Source organism: Lottia gigantea (genome assembly GCF_000327385.1).
Source record: "Lottia gigantea unplaced genomic scaffold LOTGIsca_150, whole genome shotgun sequence".
In the NCBI taxonomy this organism is placed as follows: domain Eukaryota; kingdom Metazoa; phylum Mollusca; class Gastropoda; family Lottiidae; genus Lottia; species Lottia gigantea.
Window position 1 is genome coordinate 78,184 of NW_008707798.1, and position 21,179 is coordinate 99,362.

At 31.8% G+C, this 21,179-nt stretch overlaps 2 protein-coding genes across 2 annotated transcripts; one reads left to right on the forward strand and one right to left on the reverse strand.

The window, feature by feature from the left end:
• Positions 1 to 810: 810 nt before the first annotated feature.
• Positions 811 to 14,179, forward strand: LOTGIDRAFT_200762 (hypothetical protein; the record flags this gene model as incomplete). Its single annotated transcript, XM_009050619.1, has 17 exons — positions 811 to 1,009; positions 2,004 to 2,084; positions 3,880 to 4,056; positions 4,743 to 4,798; positions 5,507 to 5,598; positions 5,759 to 5,898; positions 6,034 to 6,088; positions 6,214 to 6,382; positions 6,583 to 6,791; positions 7,932 to 8,082; positions 10,103 to 10,270; positions 10,597 to 10,779; positions 11,660 to 11,836; positions 11,963 to 12,046; positions 12,652 to 12,752; positions 12,965 to 13,025; positions 13,207 to 14,179. The coding sequence occupies 17 exons, from the start codon at positions 811 to 813 to the stop codon at positions 13,345 to 13,347; spliced, it is 2,244 nt and encodes a 747-aa protein (XP_009048867.1). The 3' UTR covers positions 13,348 to 14,179.
• Positions 14,180 to 18,162: 3,983 nt separating this feature from the next.
• Positions 18,163 to 20,062, reverse strand: LOTGIDRAFT_140764 (hypothetical protein; the record flags this gene model as incomplete). Its single annotated transcript, XM_009050620.1, has 2 exons — positions 18,163 to 19,260; positions 19,457 to 20,062. The coding sequence occupies 2 exons, from the start codon at positions 20,060 to 20,062 to the stop codon at positions 18,163 to 18,165; spliced, it is 1,704 nt and encodes a 567-aa protein (XP_009048868.1).
• Positions 20,063 to 21,179: the final 1,117 nt, after the last annotated feature.

Here is a 21,179-nt window from a genome sequence, read left to right on the forward strand (position 1 = left end):
TTAACATCCTTAAATTAAGACACTCATCATTATAATGGGTTGATTTAGGCATTGAATACATGTAAATAGTCTTCAGAATTCATATAACTGTATGAAACACCTTCAGGTATACATAAGGAAACTAGGAATTTCATTTTCTTTTTCTATCTTCATTGGTATCTCTCCTGTCTGAATATTGTTTGTCTTGTCAACAAGGTCTATAATAAGAAATTGGGTGTGTGCATGCTCCAGGGGAAATGGCCTTAAAATTAAGTCAATGTTATGTGACTTAAACGACAACAAAAGTTGTAATTAATGATTCTTTATGAACTAAATGGCTCTCCATAATGAAGGAGTCTCAAGAATAGACTATTTGTTAATGAAATATGGTAGACTACTGATAATTGATGATTGTGCATAGATATAATATAAACTTAATTCTTAGGGTTATGATGCTGAAAAAGGATAATGTGAATTTCATTTAAAACCATGTTAAAATTTAGTATAATTGCTCGCTAACCTGAAGGTCCAGGGTTTAATCCCGGCAAAGGTCGAGATAATACCTTCAGATTTTTCAACCCGGTTTCCCCCCTGTCAGTAATGCAGCTACGAGGGGTTGACATGGAAAAAGCATCTAGTCGTTCAGATGGGACAATAAACCGAGGCCCCGTGTGCTACAGGCTGTGCACATTAAAGATCCCTCGACAGTTGGAAATCGAATGTCCTGGCAAAAATCAATAATTCTCTATAATACTTACATGAGTTCATTTAATATGAATGTATTTTGATACCAATTTGCTATTTATGTAATTTGAATATTCTGTTTCAGGAATGCGTGGCCCTCCACCAGGTATGCGAGGTCCCCCAAGAGGTCCACCATTTGGAAGACCTCCCTTTGATCCCAATTTTGGTCCTATGGGTCCACAAGGTATGGCTCCACCAGGCTTTCATCCAAATGGAATGCCACCTCCTGGTATGGGTCCACCTCCTGGAATGCCACCGCATGGCATGCCTCCACCAGGAATGGTAAGTAAAAGAGTTAAGCAGTGATGAATGTTTTAAAAACCCTGGTTTAAATATAACTATACATCAATTTTTCATATGTACCTAGGTACTATAAATATATGATATGATATTGTCCCAACTGAAGGAAAAATATTTGGGATAAGAAAGAGTACTGATAAACATTCTTAAATCTATTTGTAGAGACCCCCAATGATGCCCCCTCCTGGATTTCCACCTAATTTTGGCATGCCGCCACCTGGTTTTGGTCCAGCTGGCCCTGGAGGATCTGAACAAGAACTATGGGTGGAAACAAAGTCTGGTGATGGAAAGGTTAGTGTAAATTTCTTATGTTATATATAGCAATATTCAGCAAAGATATGTTATGTTTCATGCTCTGTTAAATTTGACAGCTAGCTGTATTGTTCTGGTGTATAGAAGGTTAAATTGTCAATCTAAAGATGTGTTTTATTGTATTATTTAATAGATATTTTTTAGAATATAGCTAACATTTACTTGATTTGATTTATTTATTTTTCAGACTTACTACTATAATGCTAGAACACGAGAATCTTCATGGACAATGCCAGAAAATGCTAAAATTATTACACAGACAGAAGTAGAAGCAATGGCAACAGCAGCACAACAGAATAATGCAGGCGGTGGAAATGCGACACCAGCTACAATAAGTTCAGGACCTACATCTGGTGCTGTGACAGGACCTACAGATACACCTGTTACATCGCAACCTCAGGTTCTCCCTAATATGGCTGGTAGGAGTTTTTAAGTCTTTTTCTCTGTACCTTATACTTTCTGTATGCATCTCTATAATATGCTTTTTTCTTAAAGTTACTAGATAAGAGAATCTGTGACATCTTAATGTACCAAACCTTAAGTTATGAATTTTTTTTTTAATTTGCATTTTTCTTTTTAAATTCCAGGTGTGCCACCTAATTTTAATCCTGGTATGATGCCACCATTTAACGCTGGAATGATGGGTGGACCCATGCCTGGACAGGTAGTGACACCTGGTGTCAACGGACAGGCAACTAATGAGGCTGTTGCTGTTCAGAAACCACCATCAACTCAGGTTTGTTTTAAGTGTTCTTGTATGTAAACTAAAGCACTTAAATTATAGCTGTTTCAATTTTTCTCAAGTTCTGTGAATTTTGTTTAAAGAGTATGGAAAGTCTTAATATGGTGTACTTTTGTATGTGATATTTTGATGGAAAAACGATGATTTGTACGGAAAACCACGAGCACATTCCAGAAATATCCGAATGTATGCTAATGTATGCGTGACGTAAATTATGGACTTGACGCGGTGGTTTCTGGGAACGCTACACTGACAGATAAAGAATGTGGCGGGCGTTATGTATTATAATGAAAACGATTCGTCAAGCACTCACAGTTCATCTCATTCTGAAGACGAAGAAGATGAATACGAAATGTTTGGGGGTGTGGTGGACTACCAGTTCGAGCCAGTTAGGCGTCCTCGGGAAGGGGTGACTGACAGTGAAAGGCCAAACCAGGACGATGACACTGCCGAAATTCATGAAAATGGAGATCGATTGGGAAATAAATTTATATTGACTGGTTCGTAGCGTTCATTTTGTATTAAAAATCGCCCGCTTCAAAATATTCATATCTCCTCTCGATGAAAAACTTTACAGAATTAAAATATCTTGATTAGTCTTTGAGATATTCCATGATGAATGGGGTAAATAGTGGAGAAATATGGTCGTTATTTGTATGAATTCTTCACTCATTTTATAAGTGATATACGGAACAAGTCATTATAAGATTAAAACTATTTTATAATACATGTAACTTAATTATAATTTATTTTCAAGACAATAGGTAATTTTCATAACATCATGAGTTCCTACATTCCCAAGTCTGAATTGGTAAAACACACACATCGGATAGGCCTACCAATTAATGATAAAGTGAAAGTAGACCTTCTGATCAAATAATTGAAGTAATATGAAATTACCCACTCAAAATATACTTTAAATTAAGAAATGATAGTTTTAAATCATTTATGAGTTTAGTGTTTGATATAAACTGAAATTTCATGAAATCAACTTCATTTTTCGCTTTTGTTACGCTTCAAAGGTGTTCCAAAATGGCCGCCATTACCACCGTTTTATGTTGGAAAATTGATATTTCATCTTTTTGGCTAAGTTTAAATGCCGATTTTTTTAAGTATTAATTAAAAATAGAAACCTATAATATATTTCTATGGGGTCTCATATGCGAATCGAATTTTAAAACACTTTTCTGGCTATGTCATCTTTCCAATTAGAATATTTTCTATAAAAATAAAGAGTTTTGAAGTGAAATGAATAACAGACTGGGAGTTTTCAGTCGGCGCCTTGAAGTCAGCCCTTTTCAATTGTACGAATTTGACCCATACCAGCGTCTTTTGGGAAGCCGTGTTAACTGTTTTCTTTACAGGTATAGCTGCAAAATTGCGCGACATCGAGCTTCGGCATTTTGATCTAAATATTGTAAACATTAACATAGCCTATCAAGGTTATGAGGTTAACGATGGTTCCAAAAATGACGTCATGTGGTCATGTGATTAATACGACGTAATGGCGGACTGTCTTTGTAAACAAACGGGAATTAAACACAAATCGTCTTTGTTTTACTTATACATGTATCTTTATTATCGATTATAAGATTGGAATTGGATACAATAGGATATATAGAAACATTCACGGTAGGTGTCAAGTGGCCCATAATTGACTTTCCATACACTTTAAGTAGTTGATAGTTATGTATATATGATATATCATAGACAAGTGATGTTATTAATTTTGGAAAGATAACATAATGTATTGTGAATAATAAATTATTATTCTTTATAGTTGCCACCTAAACCTACTGAAGTGTCTGAATGGACAGAACATAAAAATACTGATGGTAGAAGCTATTATTATAATTCACGTTCAATGGAGTCAACCTGGGAGAAACCTCAAGCATTACTTGATTGGGAAGGTTCGTGTTTGTATTCATATAAGTCAAATATTTGGAAATGTAGATGTAAATATTGCCATCTGCCGGTCTGTCCGTTTTCACATTTCTTGTAAGTACGATAGAGGCTTATATACATGTATATATTGATGAGATCTCGGTCAAGTTAGAAATTGGTAATAATCGGATGAACAGTTGCAGAGATATTGCCCTTTACTTTGTAAAAACATTTCAAATTTGGTTTGTAGGCATTATATGAGATTTATCTGATCTTGATGAAACTTGGTATACATGTATATCTCGGTCAAAACGGATAAAATGCTTCAAATTTGGCTCACAGGCAAGATAGAGACTACAGTTTTTATCCAATCTCAGTGAAACTAGTTATGCATGTACATATAATGTATATATTGATGAGATCTCAGTCAAGTTATTGCCTTTGTGTGTACATCGATGAGACATTGTTCATGTTTTAATTTGATGATGAATTGAATTGTTTCAGGTTTTGCCTTGACGTATAAATGTCTTTAAGATTATTTGAAAATTCTTTATTAAAGACTTTATCATCTCTAACAGCTGATAGTGGGTGTTTGTTACCTTGCCTGGCAAGCTATCTTCTATCTTAAACTCAAACAACTTCGATGTATTGTTCAAAATGTTATATCTTCATGTTTCAGCTAAAATAGCCCAGATTCAGTCTCAGATACAAGCTCAAGTTCAAGCCCAGGTTCAAGCTCAAGCTGCTGCTATAAAAGCTGAAGCTAATATAAAGAATATAGCTGGTGACCTAGATGACAAAATGGACACAGATGACAAATCAGATACTAAAGAAGATGTAAGTAATGTGATGTTAATTAATGTAATACTTGATTATTGAAAGTTTTTATTGTTGTTGGTAAATGGTGTTGAAGATCAGTGATGTGTACTGTGTAAGGATGACGTATCTCTATGTGGACTTATATTGTCGGCACCCCTGTCCGTCCGTACGTCCGTCAAAATTTGCTTGTAAACGCTCTAAAAACTAGATTTCTTGACGGAATTAAATGAAATTCGGTATGTGTATACATATTCATAAAACGAAGATCAAGTTTGAATTTGAGCTATTTTTGACCCTTGCCCCAAAATCTTGAATATTTACCATCTGCATGCTGTGGTGGGCGTATATATGGCTGTGGTCCACTATCTTGTGTTGTTAACCTGGGGCTAATTCTGAAACATTTAGCTTATGATGATTTTAGCGTTTCAATCATCTGATTGGTCAATCACTAAAATAGGCCTACTGTCTTTCTTAAAATCTTTCTAAAGTTATCGAGAATAAGGTCCCTGGTTTCTTTGTCTCAAATATACAGTCAGAGTGTTATTCTGAAATTTACTGAAAAATTGCATTGTGCTCTATAAAATTCTGGATATAAAGTTCTTAGATTGACATGATCATTATGAAGATTATATTATTTAGGATAGGTTTGTAGTGAAAAATGAAAATAAATATTATATTGATTGTGATCGATTTGATAAATGAAAGTAAATATTATTTTGATTGCAGGATAAAGGTGAAGAAGATCAGAAGACTGAAGAACAGAAAGCTCAAGATAAAGCTCGACCTGTATCAAGTACACCAGTACCTGGTACACCATGGTAAGTAGGACAGAAGTACACAAGTCTTTCAGCTAGAGTTTCTTAGAAATGTATTATTAAAGCTTTTTTATATTAGTTAATTTCAAATAGATCTCTTTCATTATGATATCTGGTTAATGGTGCTTGACAATTTAATTTACTGAATGTATTTGAATTCAAGGTGTGTAGTAAAAACTGGAGATGGTAAAGTGTTTTTCTATAACCCCAGCAGTAGAACATCACGTTGGGAAAGACCTGATGATTTATTAGGCAGAGCTGATGTTGATACATTGATAAGAGATGAACCAGAACCAAAACAAGGTATTTATAGATCAAGCATTGTCTCCTAGTGATTAAAAAAGTACCAGTTCTCATTAATATCAGTTAAGAAGTTCAGTTTCATTGTACTAAAATTGAGTTTTTGTTAGTAATTTGTTTCTACTTTTGAAATTTTAGCTGAGAAGAAACCTAGTTCTTCAAATGATGAAGAACCACAAGCCAAGAAGAAAAAGTAAGTATATGCATAATCTTAGTTTCAATTTCTTTATTTGATAGATCTGTCATAAATTACACAAATTACCCATTGATTACTGCAATTGCAATGATAAATTATAATCAATCTTTATTTCTTGTCAGATTGGAAAAAGAAGAGTCTGTTAAAGAAGATAAGAAAGACACACCTAAACAAATTGATGCTGGGAAAGAAGCTGCTATAGAAGCAGAAGTACAAGCTGCCAGACAACGTGCTATTGTACCATTAGAAATAAGAATGAAACAGTTCCGTGATATGTTAGCAGAGAAGGAGGTAAGTTAAGAATTTATAAATATTTTCTGTGTAAAAACTGCATTATCAATGAAAATCTTCTCAATGGAACAGTATATATAACATTTAATCAAAAATTCTTTACAGTGATTACAATCTAGTATCAACAATATATAGGTTGGAAATATAATCCTAAAAGATGGTAGATGTCTTATATCTATGAAACACATCTCATCTTGCAGGTTTCAGCGTTTTCAACATGGGAGAAAGAGCTGCACAAGATTGTATTTGATGCTAGATATCTACTGTTGACATCTAAGGAAAGAAAACAAGTATTTGAACAATATGTCAAGGAGAGGGCTGAAGAAGAACGCAGAGAAAAACACCGAAAACTACGGGAAAAGAAAGATGCTTTCCGACAACTTCTTGAAGAAGCTAAGCTGCACGGAAAGTAGGTCATTTAGATTCTCATAAATAAAAAATTTGTGTGGCTGCAATTCCTGCAAGTTGCTTATATTTCTGGCATATTTTCCTCAATATCAAAATCTTATTTCAAAAGGGTTATGATCACAATTAGTAAAATAGTAATATCCTATAGTAATATGGTATTTGTTCAGATAGGTAATCCAACATGTCCACAATTAAGCCTATACAGTGGAGCCACGTTTATTCGGTTGCCAATAATCCGGAATCCCCGATATCTGCACGCTTTTTACTAGGAACAGAATATTTACTATGTAAAAGTAACCGTTAATCCAGTGCACCGGTTTCCGGTTCTATAGACAGTAATTAGTATTCATCATCCGGTCGCATGTTACTGTGAGTTCTTCTAACTGGCTTCCGGATTAGCGTTATTTATGATGTCGCGTGATTGGTGTTTAATAAATCCAATTAAGCAATTAATCTTATCACGTGTAAGCTATCTTTCGTTCAATCATTTCTGAATATCACTAATCGTTCAGTTATACTTCAATGTCATACCTGAATTCTATTATTTATACGGAACACATCAAACGTTAGCACTAGGAAGTTTTAGTATTATTCATGATGCCTTGTTGATCGGTGTTTAATAAATATGCCTTTATTTTAATGATCACGTGTATGCTATCTTTCGTTCAGTAATACTTGAATTCAATTTTTCGTTCAGTCATACCCGAATTCCATCATGGCTATGGAACACATCAAACATTATCGCTACGAAGATACGGAGCGGTAATTTATGTTTATATATTAACGAATCCTAATTTTAAGGAATGATATTGTTATTACTATACTATGATAGTGAAATAAAATGAAAAATTATAAACAATCAGGGTTCTTCACAACATATTGGCCCTATAAAGTACAAACATGTCTACCACGTGTTGCGTACGTGACATTTATAGTCCTTATAGGAAAGGATATAACTCTAGTTAAGTAATGGCATGTTTCAAGTATCCGGATTTTCGTTAAACCGCACGATTTTATCGGGAACGGGAATGTGCGGATAAACGGGGCTCCACTGTATATATATATGTAAATAACTGTGCTGAATATTGTTTCAACATCAATTTCACAGACTGTATTTATGAGTATTTTCTGCCTATTGCAGGTCATCTTTTAGTGATTTTGCTTCAAAATATGGTAAGGATGATCGTTTTAAATCCATAGAGAAGATGAGAGAAAGAGAATCTTTATTTAGTGATTATTGTTCAGATTTACGCAGGAAGGAAAAAGAGGAAAAGTCAAATCAAAAGGAAAAGGTAGGTATTGACCTGATCATAACCAACCCCCTATTGTCCAATTGGATTATGAGGATTCAATATAGTAAATATAATTTCTGAGGGGTTACATGTAAAGAGTAAATGGGGTATTAATAATTTCATAGAAGAAACAGTCATCATTAATGATCAGTAAGATTTTAACAAATAATTATCTTGATTACTTTTAATTACTTTCTTTTATTGAGATTGAATCCTCAAAATCATGTTCTACGGGTCAAGAGGAAAGTAATTTTTGACTTTTTATTGTCGTACATCAATCAAATGTATCTCTATTTCACTGTTTGTCTTTGAATTCTTATAAAAATGTAACTTTGAAAATAAAAATAAATAACTTGATTATTGATAAATATTTTTAAAAATCAAGTCTCTCTTGACCTGTGTTTTCTCATAGATATTTTATTTTTCACAGTTCTCAGTAAGTATGTGAAGATATTTGACAGAAATTTTGAAATTGATATCTTAAAATATTTCATAAAAATTTATGTTCTTGATGTGGGCAATTATGTGTACTGCAATGATGATTATTATGTGTTAAATATTTCTGAATGAATTGACTCATTAATCAATTTTTTTCCAGTTTATTTGATATTGTATGACTTACCTCAAATGCTAAATGAGACAAGTTTTCTGTGGAGCCATAATTTGAGCAAATTGATACCATTGTCTGCCCTTGTATTCACTAATACAATATGTTTCAGCTTATTCACTTCTTTTTTTCAAGCAGAATATTTATCTTTGTATAACAATTTTCAAAATTTGTGCTAAACATCTAAAGTTAAAAGTAATTTTACAAATTTAAATACAAAAGTAATTTTTTTCAAACTTTCCCATTTTTTTTTCTCAAATACTGATGACATTTTTCTATGAGAACTTGGTTTCTGGGCTAAAATTTTGCTTAAAATATATTCCATTTATCAATATTTTCATTAGTGCTGATACTAGTGTAGAAGTCCAGAAGCCATGTTTAAAAGCAATTTGATAAAATTTTATTTTAATGATAATTGTCTAAAGTTTGTTAAGCTGAAAAGAATTACAACACAAGTTACACCATCAAGTAAAAAGGAAGTGACATCACATGATATGAGAGAATCAGTTGCAATGCATTGTGGAACTGAGCTGCGTATACCTTGTAGCAGAACATTTGATGTTTTATGGCTCATTGCCTGGTATATTATCTACATTTCCTGTTTTGAAAAAAGGCAAAAGTAGCACATTAAGACAAATTTCTGTGACAAAAATGGTTATAAAGAAAATAAATATAGAAATTATCATTGTGATTATGTGGACTCTATAAAACAAGATTAGTGGTATTGGGTGGTTTTTAGATGAACATCCTATGATTACTGGGTGTAATTAAGATTCAAAATTATGAAAACCAATCATAAGATTTAGAATTGATCTGCCATTGTCATTATGGTTGTTGAAATAATGACTTGATACATTTATCACGTTTTGCTGATGTGCTTTTTTTGCCTTGTATTTTATATTTTAGAAGTTATTTACTCTATTACACTGAGACATGACATTTGCCCTTCGTCATGAGAGAATCACAATCATGAGACTTAGTAGACAGCCCTTAGGCTCTTAACATCCATTTTAGTTTTCTTCTGGTGAATGATTTGTAGTTTGTGTCAAATCTAAGATTAATTTATAACCTTTCACAATTCAGTTTTCAAAGAAATAAAGTCTTTATATAATATGGAAAAGTTAAATGTATTAATGATTTACATGCAATATTTGTTAATCTTAGATTTTTCATTAACAGTTTGTCAAATTTGTTTCATTTCGACTTAAATTGAATTATATCATTATTTTTCAAATGTTTCAAATCACTATTCAATATGTAGATTTTATTATATCAATATGGAAATGTAATTAGTTGACAGTTTTATTATCAAATACAATCTTACATATATCTTAAATAACCTTTTCTTTCAGCACCCCATATTAACTAATAGTTTTCATTCTTTTCATTGCTCCTTTTACTATCTCATTGCAGTTGAAGTCAGATTTTATCAAACTATTAAAAGAAACATCTGAAATAGATCGTAAATCAAGGTGGAGTGAAATAAAGAAAAAGATCAATTCTGATCCAAGATATGATGCTGTTGATAGTAGTTCACGTAGAGAAGATTGGTTTAAAGATTATGTTAAAACATTAGATGATGTGAGTATAATAAGTAATGTTTCTATTTCTTAGTTACAGTTTTACAATCCCTGTCTTGCCTGTTATTTATGTTTGTTGCCATTTACTACCTTGATGAAATTGAAGGATGAAAATTACTGCTATGTCTAAAAAATATATACTGTGCGATGGCACAATTCCTAGATAACACAATCCAATAAGTCTGTAAAATATCTGTGATTTTTTTTATAGATTTATATTAAAACTTTTATATGTGGAAATATTTTGTCTTGTTCACAAAAAGATTTTTAGAAAAGAAATGATTCTTGGACAGTCATTAAAAATAAAATATAATTATTATTATGTAGGACTCTGATGATGATGGTAGACGTGAAAAACAAAAACAAGAGAGAATAAGAGAAAGTATAAGAAAACGTGAAGAGGAAGTACAAGAATCACTTTCATCTTCTCTACGTGATAGAGACAAGGGAAGAGAACAACATAAAAAAGATGAGGCTATTCAACATTTTAATGCTCTTTTGGCTGATTTGGTAAGATTTCTTTGATCATTTAATGTATGAAATCTACATTATAATGGCTTCTAAAGCTTTTGTCTGAATGGGGTGGTGCTTTTGCTTCTGATATTTAACAATCAGTTACATTTATGAAGAATTACTGCATAATTATGCTTACAACATGTTACAGAATTTTTAGCTGTAAAGACTACTTGCTATACCATATATATATTTGGGCTGACATACAGTGTACTCTGTGATATCCTTCTTATGTCAGTTCAAAAAACTCTGAGTACTCTGACATACTGTGTATTACGAATTACGACACTAATCAGTGGTCCCGACACTCATAAAAATCTGTATAATTCGACATCTAATTATCTTAATCACTTATTGTCAATTACCGGTAGATAATCGTATTATTGAGAATCCAAACAAAACAAAAGATAGCTGATACCAATTCTGCTGATTAATTACCTCCAATGACCTCGCTTCAAGGTCATTGCTTTTAGATCAATTGGCTTATTCGAGGTATTTGTGTCATTTATTACACTGTATATTAGGGAAACATGGAACTTTGGAATTGTTGTTGCGTGTTTTATCACAAATATCAAGCTATCATTTTCATATGCCCGCATGGAAATGTGATTTCAAAAAGAAAAAGCAGGCAATAACCAATCACAGAAGACTACCACTAGTAGTACATCGCTTCATTTGATGTATACTGAACTTGGTGTAATAGATAATAAAACTTGACATCAAATACCATTACCCAACATTTCGTCAAAAAAGTTTTGACTTCATCAAGGGAAGAAACAAACTACAAAAATGGTGGAAGGCAGTTACAGACAGTGTATGTCAGATTACACAGAGTATACTGTATATGATAAACTAAAACAAATGGTATACATTTTAGGTGCGGAATTCAGAATCAACATGGCGTGAAACACGCAAACAGTTACGTAAAGATCATAGATGGGATTTGGCTGATACTATGGATAGGAGTGAGAAAGAAAAGTTATTTGAAGAACATGTCGAGAATTTAACAAAGAGAAATAAAGAAATGTTCCATAAATTATTAGATGAAACAAATGTAAGTTTTTTTCTTTCATCACATTTCTTTTTCTTTCTGTTTAAAAAAATTACTGTATTTGGTGAAAAATGTGAAATAATTGCTTTGAATGAGATATTGATGAATATGTATTTTCCTCTTTTTAAGATAAGTTTAGATGCTACATGGAAAGACATCAAGAAATCCATTAAAGAAGATCCAAGATATAGTAAATTTTCATCTAGTGATAGGGTGTGTATATGATTACTTCTTTTTCTGACAACCCATAATCTTACCTTATTTATAAAAGGAACTGTATATGATAAAAGTTCTCTCATTGAAGACTGCAGGGTGTTGCTGTCTTCATTAGCCCAGTCTGTGGAAGAAAAGTAGTACTCTAACCTGATTTTCTACACATATTTTATATAAATAACTAAGATAAGTAGTTCCATTTCATTGATCACACCCTTTCACAATGGGATGATAATAATCTTTATTAACAGTATTTAGGTCTATGACCCATATATACATATATCAATAAAGTGCAATATTATAATGTGTGATGATGGAAAGATGGCAATGTTTAGAAATAAGAATCACTAAATAGAATCACTAACTAGAATACATGTATTACATATTTTTCTATCTGACTGGTTTTTAAAAAAACTCCAGCTATGACTTTATCTTATTCTTTCTGATCTCTAAACCCTTATCAACATACAAAGATAATAATTTTCACAATAATATCTCTGAACAACAATTTTTATTTACTGATGGGATGTCCAAAGAAAGGCCCTGTTCAAGGTTTAAACATGCACTCGCCAACTAAAATTAATATTTTGTAATCTTTTTTTCAGAAAAGAGAGAAGGAATTTTTAGAATATCAACATGAGAAGTTTGTTCAAGCTAAAGCTAATTTCAGGGAATGTTTAAAAGAAAATAAACTTATAACATACAAGTAAGTGACTATAAATGATCTTGTAGTAACATTATAATCCAACAGATAAATTAGCCATAAGGCATAATTACCAATCATTTGCTACTTAAACATAAAAAGGATTTTAAATGTGTTCGATTTCATAGAAGATTGAAATTATATTTAAATGAAAAAGGGCAAAATTTAAATACTAAGTGACTTTCAAAATAAAATAATAAATATGTAATATTTAGGTCGAAGAAAATGATTGAAGAAAATGAAAGTCATTTAAAAGATATTATAACTATATTAGAGGTAAGTATTAGAGGTGATAATTTAGAATGTAGAATTTCAACAGATGAACACAGCACTGAGCTTGAGCTCATTAATTGTAAATGGCTAAATTGGTACAATTTTTATTTTGTATTTGTCTTACTGTTCTGTGTCAACTACTGTTCAATGGATACTAAAACCAACAGTGTATTATATTTTACAGAATGATAAACGCTATCTTGATTTAGCCTGTGATGAAAATGAAAGGACAAAGATCTTAATGTTTTATATAGAAGATTTAGAACGTAAAGGTGTTCCTCCACCACCCACAGCATCTGAACCATCTAGACGCACAACAAAATAACTTCACAAACTGACAATAGACTTCACAAACTGACGTAATGAGTCACTTTGATCACATACATGATATCATTAAGTATCTGTATGCTGTCAGTTTTTTTACCAATTGAGCTATTCAGATTTCAGTAGTGAATTCTTGAATTTGTCCAATATTGTTATATCTTATAGTTGTGAATAATGTACATGATGGAAATAACCTGTCAATATACTGTCAGAAAAATAAGTGCAAGAAAGACGATTCATGAAGTAGAATTTTTATGTTGCTCTGGCTCCTATTAAACAAAATCTTCTGATAAAAATTTCACATTTTGAAATTTGATGTTTATACTGGAGATAAATTTTGATTCTCAGATGATTTATGAAATGGGGCCTGTTGTATAGTGCTAAATGTATGGAGTACATGTATATATTGACACTGGTTAAGAATTGAGCTATCACGTTTTTAATGAAATTATAAATTATGTCGACTATTCAGATTTTATCACTGTTTACAGAAAATATCTGTAATATTTTAGATTCAGGCTTGTTTATTTTATTGTAATATTCCATCAAGAAGTCAATGTATAGTTTCATCCAAATAAATTTTTTTTATTGTGAATGACTTGTGTTATTCAGTCATATATTTATAAAGAAATTAGACAGCATGGCAAAGTTTTAATGAGAATGATTTTGTAGTTTGACTTCTCTATGAAGGTCTGACATGGGTCTCCTCTCCCTGAACAAATAATGGTTAGGCAACCCTATATAATGCAAACATTTATGATCTTTCATTTATTATTAAATATTATTCTGTTATCTGAAAATATACATAGTAAAAAAAATCATTAAAAGTTCAAAGATACCCTAATATTTAGCAATTTTGAAACCTCCTGGTTTGAGTTCATTCAATCCATACGGCCATACAGAGTCAAGTCTATGAATCCACAGAGTTTCTACACTGTCTAATTTGCTTTTGCTTTCATTTGGAATTTTCTCAAGAAGTGTGCATTTATAATCATGACCTGGTTGGTTAAAATGGGGGGCAATATGAGGAGCTTTATGGACCTTTTTCAATTTAATGTTGCTTCTATGTTTGTTATGTCTAATATTGAAGGGGGTTATTGTCTGGCCAATGTACAGAAATTTACATAATTCACAAGTAAGGCAATATATAACAAAATTACTCTGACAATTTAAAGAGTCTTTGATATAAAATGATTTTGAGTGTCTATTGGTGATTGTGTTAGTTGTGTTCATCTTTTCACAAGTTTTGCACTTGAGTTTATTACAAGGTACACATCCCACACTTAAAAAGCAGAAGAAGGTGAAAAGAAAATGAAGATTATTCCATGGACTAACACCTATGACCCACGACAACCAAATCTACACGAGATAGCTTGCCAGGCAAGGTAATATACGCCCACTGGCAGCTTTGATTTTGAATAAAGATATTTAGCAGTACAGTAACAATCATCAGTATGAAATATTCAGCCTTCAGTCATACACTTCTTTTGAACTCTTTAGGGTGATACTGAATAATATTGAGTATGAGTTGTTGCCCTTGTTCTTGAAAAAGTGTTCAATTTTTAGCTCGTGAAACTCTAGAAGGCAATTATTCAATCTTCAGCGCGGGACTGAATAATAAAACCAAGTTTTGTCAAAAGCTATATTTTTCAATTCTTCTGATTTTCAATAAGGTTCATCCTTGGGTGATTACAAACATTCACACCAAGTTTTGTCAAAATCCGTCAAGAATCTGTCTTGTAGAGTGTTTACGAGCAATTGTGGACGGACGGACATGGGTGACGGCAATATAGGCCCCCCATTTCATGTGGGTGTATAAAAATGGCCAAAGACGCAGATATTTTAAGGACAAGCTACAGAATGACAGACTTATTAAGAACAAGGAAAATCATTGTGGCAGGACGCAGGAATAGGACCTTGGGAAATTTATTAAGGGAAAACAAATTAAAACAGTGCGTAGAAAATGTGAATATTTCTAAAAGTGTGGGATGTGTACCCTTTAATAAAAACGCGTTCAATTTTAGCTTGTAAACACTCTAGAAGGCCCAATTCATGATGGATTTTGATGAAACTTGGTATGATTGTTTGTAATCACCCAAGGATGAGAAGAATCGAAAAATATTTAGTATGAGTTATTGCCCTTGTTCTTGAAATGCTCGTAAACACTCTAGAAGGTGCAATTCTTGACGGATTTTGATGAAACTTGATGTAAGTGTTAGTAATCATCCAAGGATGAACCCTATTGAAAATTAGTAAAATCAAAAAATAATTAGTACGAGTTATTGCCCTTGTTCTTGAAAATGCGTTCAATTTTTAGCTCATTAACATTCTACAAGGCACAATTCTTGATGGGTTTTGATGAAACTTGATGTGAATGTTCGCAATCATGCAAGGATAAACCCTATTGAAAATCAGAAGAATTGAAAAATATTTAGTATGAGTTATTGCCCTTGTTCTTGAAAACGCTTTCAAATTTAGCTCTTAAACACTAAAAGGCATGATTCTTGCTGGATTTTGACAAAACTTGGTTTTATTATTCAGTCCTGTGCTGAAGATTGAATATTTGCCTTCGAGAGTTTTCACGAGCTAAAAATTGAACACATTTTCAAGAACAAAGGCAATAACTCATACTCAATATTATTCAGTATCGCCCTAAATAGTTCAAAAAAAGTGTATGACTGAAAGTTGAATATTTCATACTGGGGATTGTTACTGTACTGCTAAATATTTTTATTCAACATCAAAGCTGCCAGTGGGCGTATATAACCTTGCCCGGCAAGCTATCTTTAAAAATTTGGTGGAATTTGTCAGTATAAATAAATGGCAGTAAATATATATATCATTGAATTCAAACTATTAAAATTTCTTTAATATGAGAAAATTCATACTGTAGTCACTAAAGACTGTTTAATCATTTCTGACAGCTGCCAGTGGGCGTATGTTAGCTATCTTAATTCTTAGCCAATATTGCAATACACATTGTATCCTAGTTCTTATAATGCGTGTCATACCATGACATGATTGGCAAGTACTGACACTAATTCTCATTACAATTATCAGCTCTTCCATACCACAAGTGGCAGGGCTTTTATATCTTTTAATCAATTTGTCACATATTATGCATTATCACTTTTAAAAATTGACATGAAAACTTCTGTTATTCAAGCGTCTATTACTATTACAATTTTCTCCAAATTTAATTGGTTTGAAAAATTTATTTAGATTACTGTTGGCACTATGATTATTACTTGTACAATCCTGAGAGTTCCAAAAATATCGGAATCTGATTTCTCAAAACTGACATTCTCAAAGGTTCACCCAAATTTCTTTCCAACTAAATTGATGTTTAAAATGTATTCAGTGGGGAATGAATTCATCTTTTAACCATTGAAACTTGGACCTGATGTTCAGCAAGAGTGATGGATGCTGGTAAAGAAGCAGGTATTTTCCCATACAAAAAAAGAGAATTCTATTTATCTCTCATTTTCCCTGTGGTAACTGCCACTTATAAAGACCATGCCAGCCCCTGTACTCAGAAAATTACAAGAATTAAAGGCCCCAATAGAAATCATTTCTGACAATTTTTATTTTTTGCAAGAACACTAAAAATGAATCAATATCTGCTGAACTGAAGACTTTGCTGGGGATAAATTCTCACTTGCTGGGGCCCAGTCTCCACAGACGGGACTGGACCATGCTGAAACGATTAATACACCTAAAGGACACCATGGAAATAAATCTCCATTTCAAAATTGCTGTCTTGATTTGTATTGTGTATCTTGTGTTCGCTTCGAAGGAAATCTCAAAATAAAAATCAAGAATAAAGAACATTTAAACAATTTATTTCATCAAAATAAGTTGGTAGTACAATTTGAAAACACCAGTAAATAAAACCAAGAAAAATTTCCATGACCATAGATAGCATCTTCACAGTGAGCTGTTAGAGTCACACTTGCAGGTCAAGTGACTCTTAAGTCTTCATTTATAAAGGACTCATGCTATCTAAGATCATATGTAATAGTGAAGAAGCCGAGATCAAATTCAGCAAATCTAAAATATGTCTTTTTCATTATTCTGATTACATATAACATTTGTAAGTTCAAAAATATGAATTAATACAAAATATTGACAATAACAAAAAAAATTATACTTAGGAATGTACAAAGTAAATATTTACCACAACATGAAAAATTATTAAGTCTTATCTACTTCTTAAAACTTAAACTAAATACTGACTATGGTGCTGTAAAATTGTATTCTCTTTGGGTTTTTTATGAATTCTTCATGAATGTTAAATATTTTTCATTTAGAATATGGATGACATGGTAACAAATTTGAATGTTATTGAAATGGGAGAGCTACGTCTATTATAATTGCTATCTAAAATTCAGGAATTATCAAACAACGTAATCAATCAAAATGGTGACAACATTATAACTAAGAAAGGAAGCCAAGACCAATTAAAGCACATCTTAAATGTTGGTACCACAATCTAGTATTATTATTAACAAATTGCTCTTATAAAATTATTTTCAACCAAGATTTCTAGTTTTGTTATGTACATATACATAATATATAATTTGTTAATAATAAATAACAATACATTACTGATTAAATGAAATCATTTTTACATGTTAAAAATATATATAAAATTTAATTAATATAATACTTAATAATAACTCCATTGAATGATTTCTTAGTGATATAGAAAGAATTCTTCAAATTAGCAATACAATTTTGCAGAAAATTATTTCAATCAAAACTGAGATTTATTGTTCCCTCAGACATCTAATTCAATAAAAACTGGAGATTTGACCTATACTATTCTATTTCTATTTCGTCTATAATTACTATCTGGAATATTGTAATTTAGTTGCTTTGGAATATTTTGACTGTTAAACTTATTACCTGTTAGCTCATTTTGTCTTCCATAAATAGGCTTCTCTTTCAAGCCAGTTTTAAGTGATCCAGGATTAAATTCAAAGGACTGTTTAGATTTTGGATTTCTGTTAGTTTCAAAATTGGATGGCATGATTGAATTTGGATTCTTTTTTATACCCAGGTTGGGGAAGGTATTATCTAACTTTGGTTGATTATTGATTTGACTGTATTTAGATACCAAAGGACGCTTTGAAAATATTTTAACTTTGATAAGTTTTACAGCTTCACTATATTTTTCAGATAAAAATTTCAGTGGTTGATCAACATGAACTGAAATCCACTCATCTGCTGTGTATCGATCATAATATCTTAATATTACTTCTTCTAGCTTTGGTCTTATAGATGTATAGTTAGCGATTGTTTGATTTATTTTTTTCTCGAGAACTTTTAACTGACCAGGACTTCCAAATCCATGTTTAATATTATAATCAGTCAACCAACCGTTTAAACGACTCTGTAGTCCAATATTATTCTTATAAAAATTCTCCCTCTCTGTGAAATCTAATATTAATGCATATAAATCATTGCCTGGAAATGTGCACTTTGTTAATTCTTTGTCTGAACATTTCAATGTATTTTGAACATGTTCATGATCAGTTTGGGTAAATCCACCTCTCTTTATAGTTGTCAGACATAAACTTAACGATGGAAAAGCAGATGGTAATAATTCACACAGAGTAGCAAAATGATCATAACGTTGCCATCCAGTCAAAGTAACACCACGAAATGTCATCTTAGGTGCAATTTTCTTGGCCTCTAAAATAACGTCAATCCAGGCCAGATGATTACTCATATGATGAGTTATGTTGGTATAATACTGTGAACTGCCTGTAGATCCTTTAAATGATGACGCAGCCCACACATTTTTAAAAGCTTTCCCATATTTCTCCCATATATCATCTGAAAATTTCTTTCTTGGATTTGGTTGGTAAGACCATATCATTGGTTCCAGTACATTTCCTAAACCAAATTTCTGAAAAATATTTTGAGTATTTTTATTACTTCATGCAAATCTACTTTTCAAAAAGTATTTTCAGTTATCATTTTCTTTCTGCAGGGAATTACACAAGAATGACATTAAAGATTATAACAACAAAAATGTTTGTTCCAAAACCAGCAATAAATAGGCTGTTAAATGATATAAACAATAAAAAATAATTGTAACTTACTTTTATCATTTCTAGAGACTCGTGACGGAATTCATCATCCCAAATAATAGGAGTAATCTGTGGATATTTCTGTTTAAGATACCTTACATTTTTGCTCACATGTTCAAAAAACATATCAGATCTTGATAAATTATTCTTTTTCATATACTCTCCTGATCGTCCTCTACCTAGTTCATAAACTTCATCACAACCAAGATGAATATATCTACTGGTTGGATGGTTTGTGATAATTTGATCTATCAGAGTTTGAATCAATCCATACGTATCCTCAAGACCAGGGGCAATAACTTGTGGAGTATCAGCAGATTCTCGTAAGTTAGAAAACTCATTAAGTTTTAATATAAATTCCATGTGACCAAATGTTTGTATAAGAGGAATAATTTCGAGTTCCAATCCATTTGCAAGTTTTATAATCTCTAACAAGTTTGTTTTGGTTAAAGCATTTCCTGCTGGAACTGAACTCAACTTTCCTTCATAAGGAAACATATCTTCATATTCTACCAATAAACCAGTGGCACCTAGTTCCTTTAATACTGGAAATATCTGTTTAAAATAATCAAATTTAGGAGCTGCACCTTTAAGATCAATATGAACAATTCGTTTCATATTTTCAAAATCAACTGGTGAATTTGCATAAGGTTCATGGTAAAGTCTTTCAATTTCATTTCTGGTATCTTGATTTCCAGGACCAGAGATTTTATCAAACTTTCTTACAGCTTTTCCAAACTGCTCTTGAACATTTCTAACATCATTCAATTTATTTTCATCATTCAAATTTGGTTTATTTCTAATGGGTTTATTAAAATACCTTTCATTTTCATTCTTGATATTATTTTGTTTTATTTTATTGTTTATGTCTAAATCTAAATGCTGTCTTTCAGATGATTCAATACCTTTCCTTGCTTTGTTTTTTTCAACATAAATTTTGTTGTTTGAGGATTGATCAATATTGGCATTCAATTTATCTGCTTTACCATTTCTTACAAATTTTTCAGGATCAAAATTTTTATTACTTCCCATATTGAATGAATTTTTGTGTCCATGGTGCTCAGCATATTGATTCAGCTTATATTTTAAAGCTGATGAAGGTTTCCGAAAATATAACACTGCGAATATCACCAGTAAAACACAACACAACAAAATTAAAGCAGGTTTACCACGTAAACCCATCCTCAAACTTCCACTGTTTCGCCTTCCCATAAATTTCTGTAAAAAAAAATAAGAACAATAAGACATACCGGTAATTCCTAGATATTTGGCAGAACGGTAACATTGTGAAATATAACTCTTGTGGTTTTGGAGTTCATCCTTAGGGAATTCTTGGGTCATAATAAACAATCTCACCACATTTCATCACAATCTATCAAGATTTGGGCTTTGTGGTGTGGTTAGGCCTACAAGCTAAAGATTGAACGAGTTTAGAAGAAAGGGGTCAATAATTCAAATTAAACAGTTTATGAATTTAACTCAAGTCGACTCTTGTATGACAATAACAATTTCACTATGTTTTGTCCAAATCAGTCAATAAATGTACCTTCAAGAGCTTTTAAAAGCTGAAAATTAAACGCAATGTTTTACAAAACAAAGACAAATACTCCCATCAAATATTTTCTGAATTATTCAGGATAATTAGGATTCATCGACAATAAACAATTTCATCAAATTTCCTCAAACTCTGTTGTACCTTCTAGTTTACGAGCAATAGTAAAGGACGGATATTGAT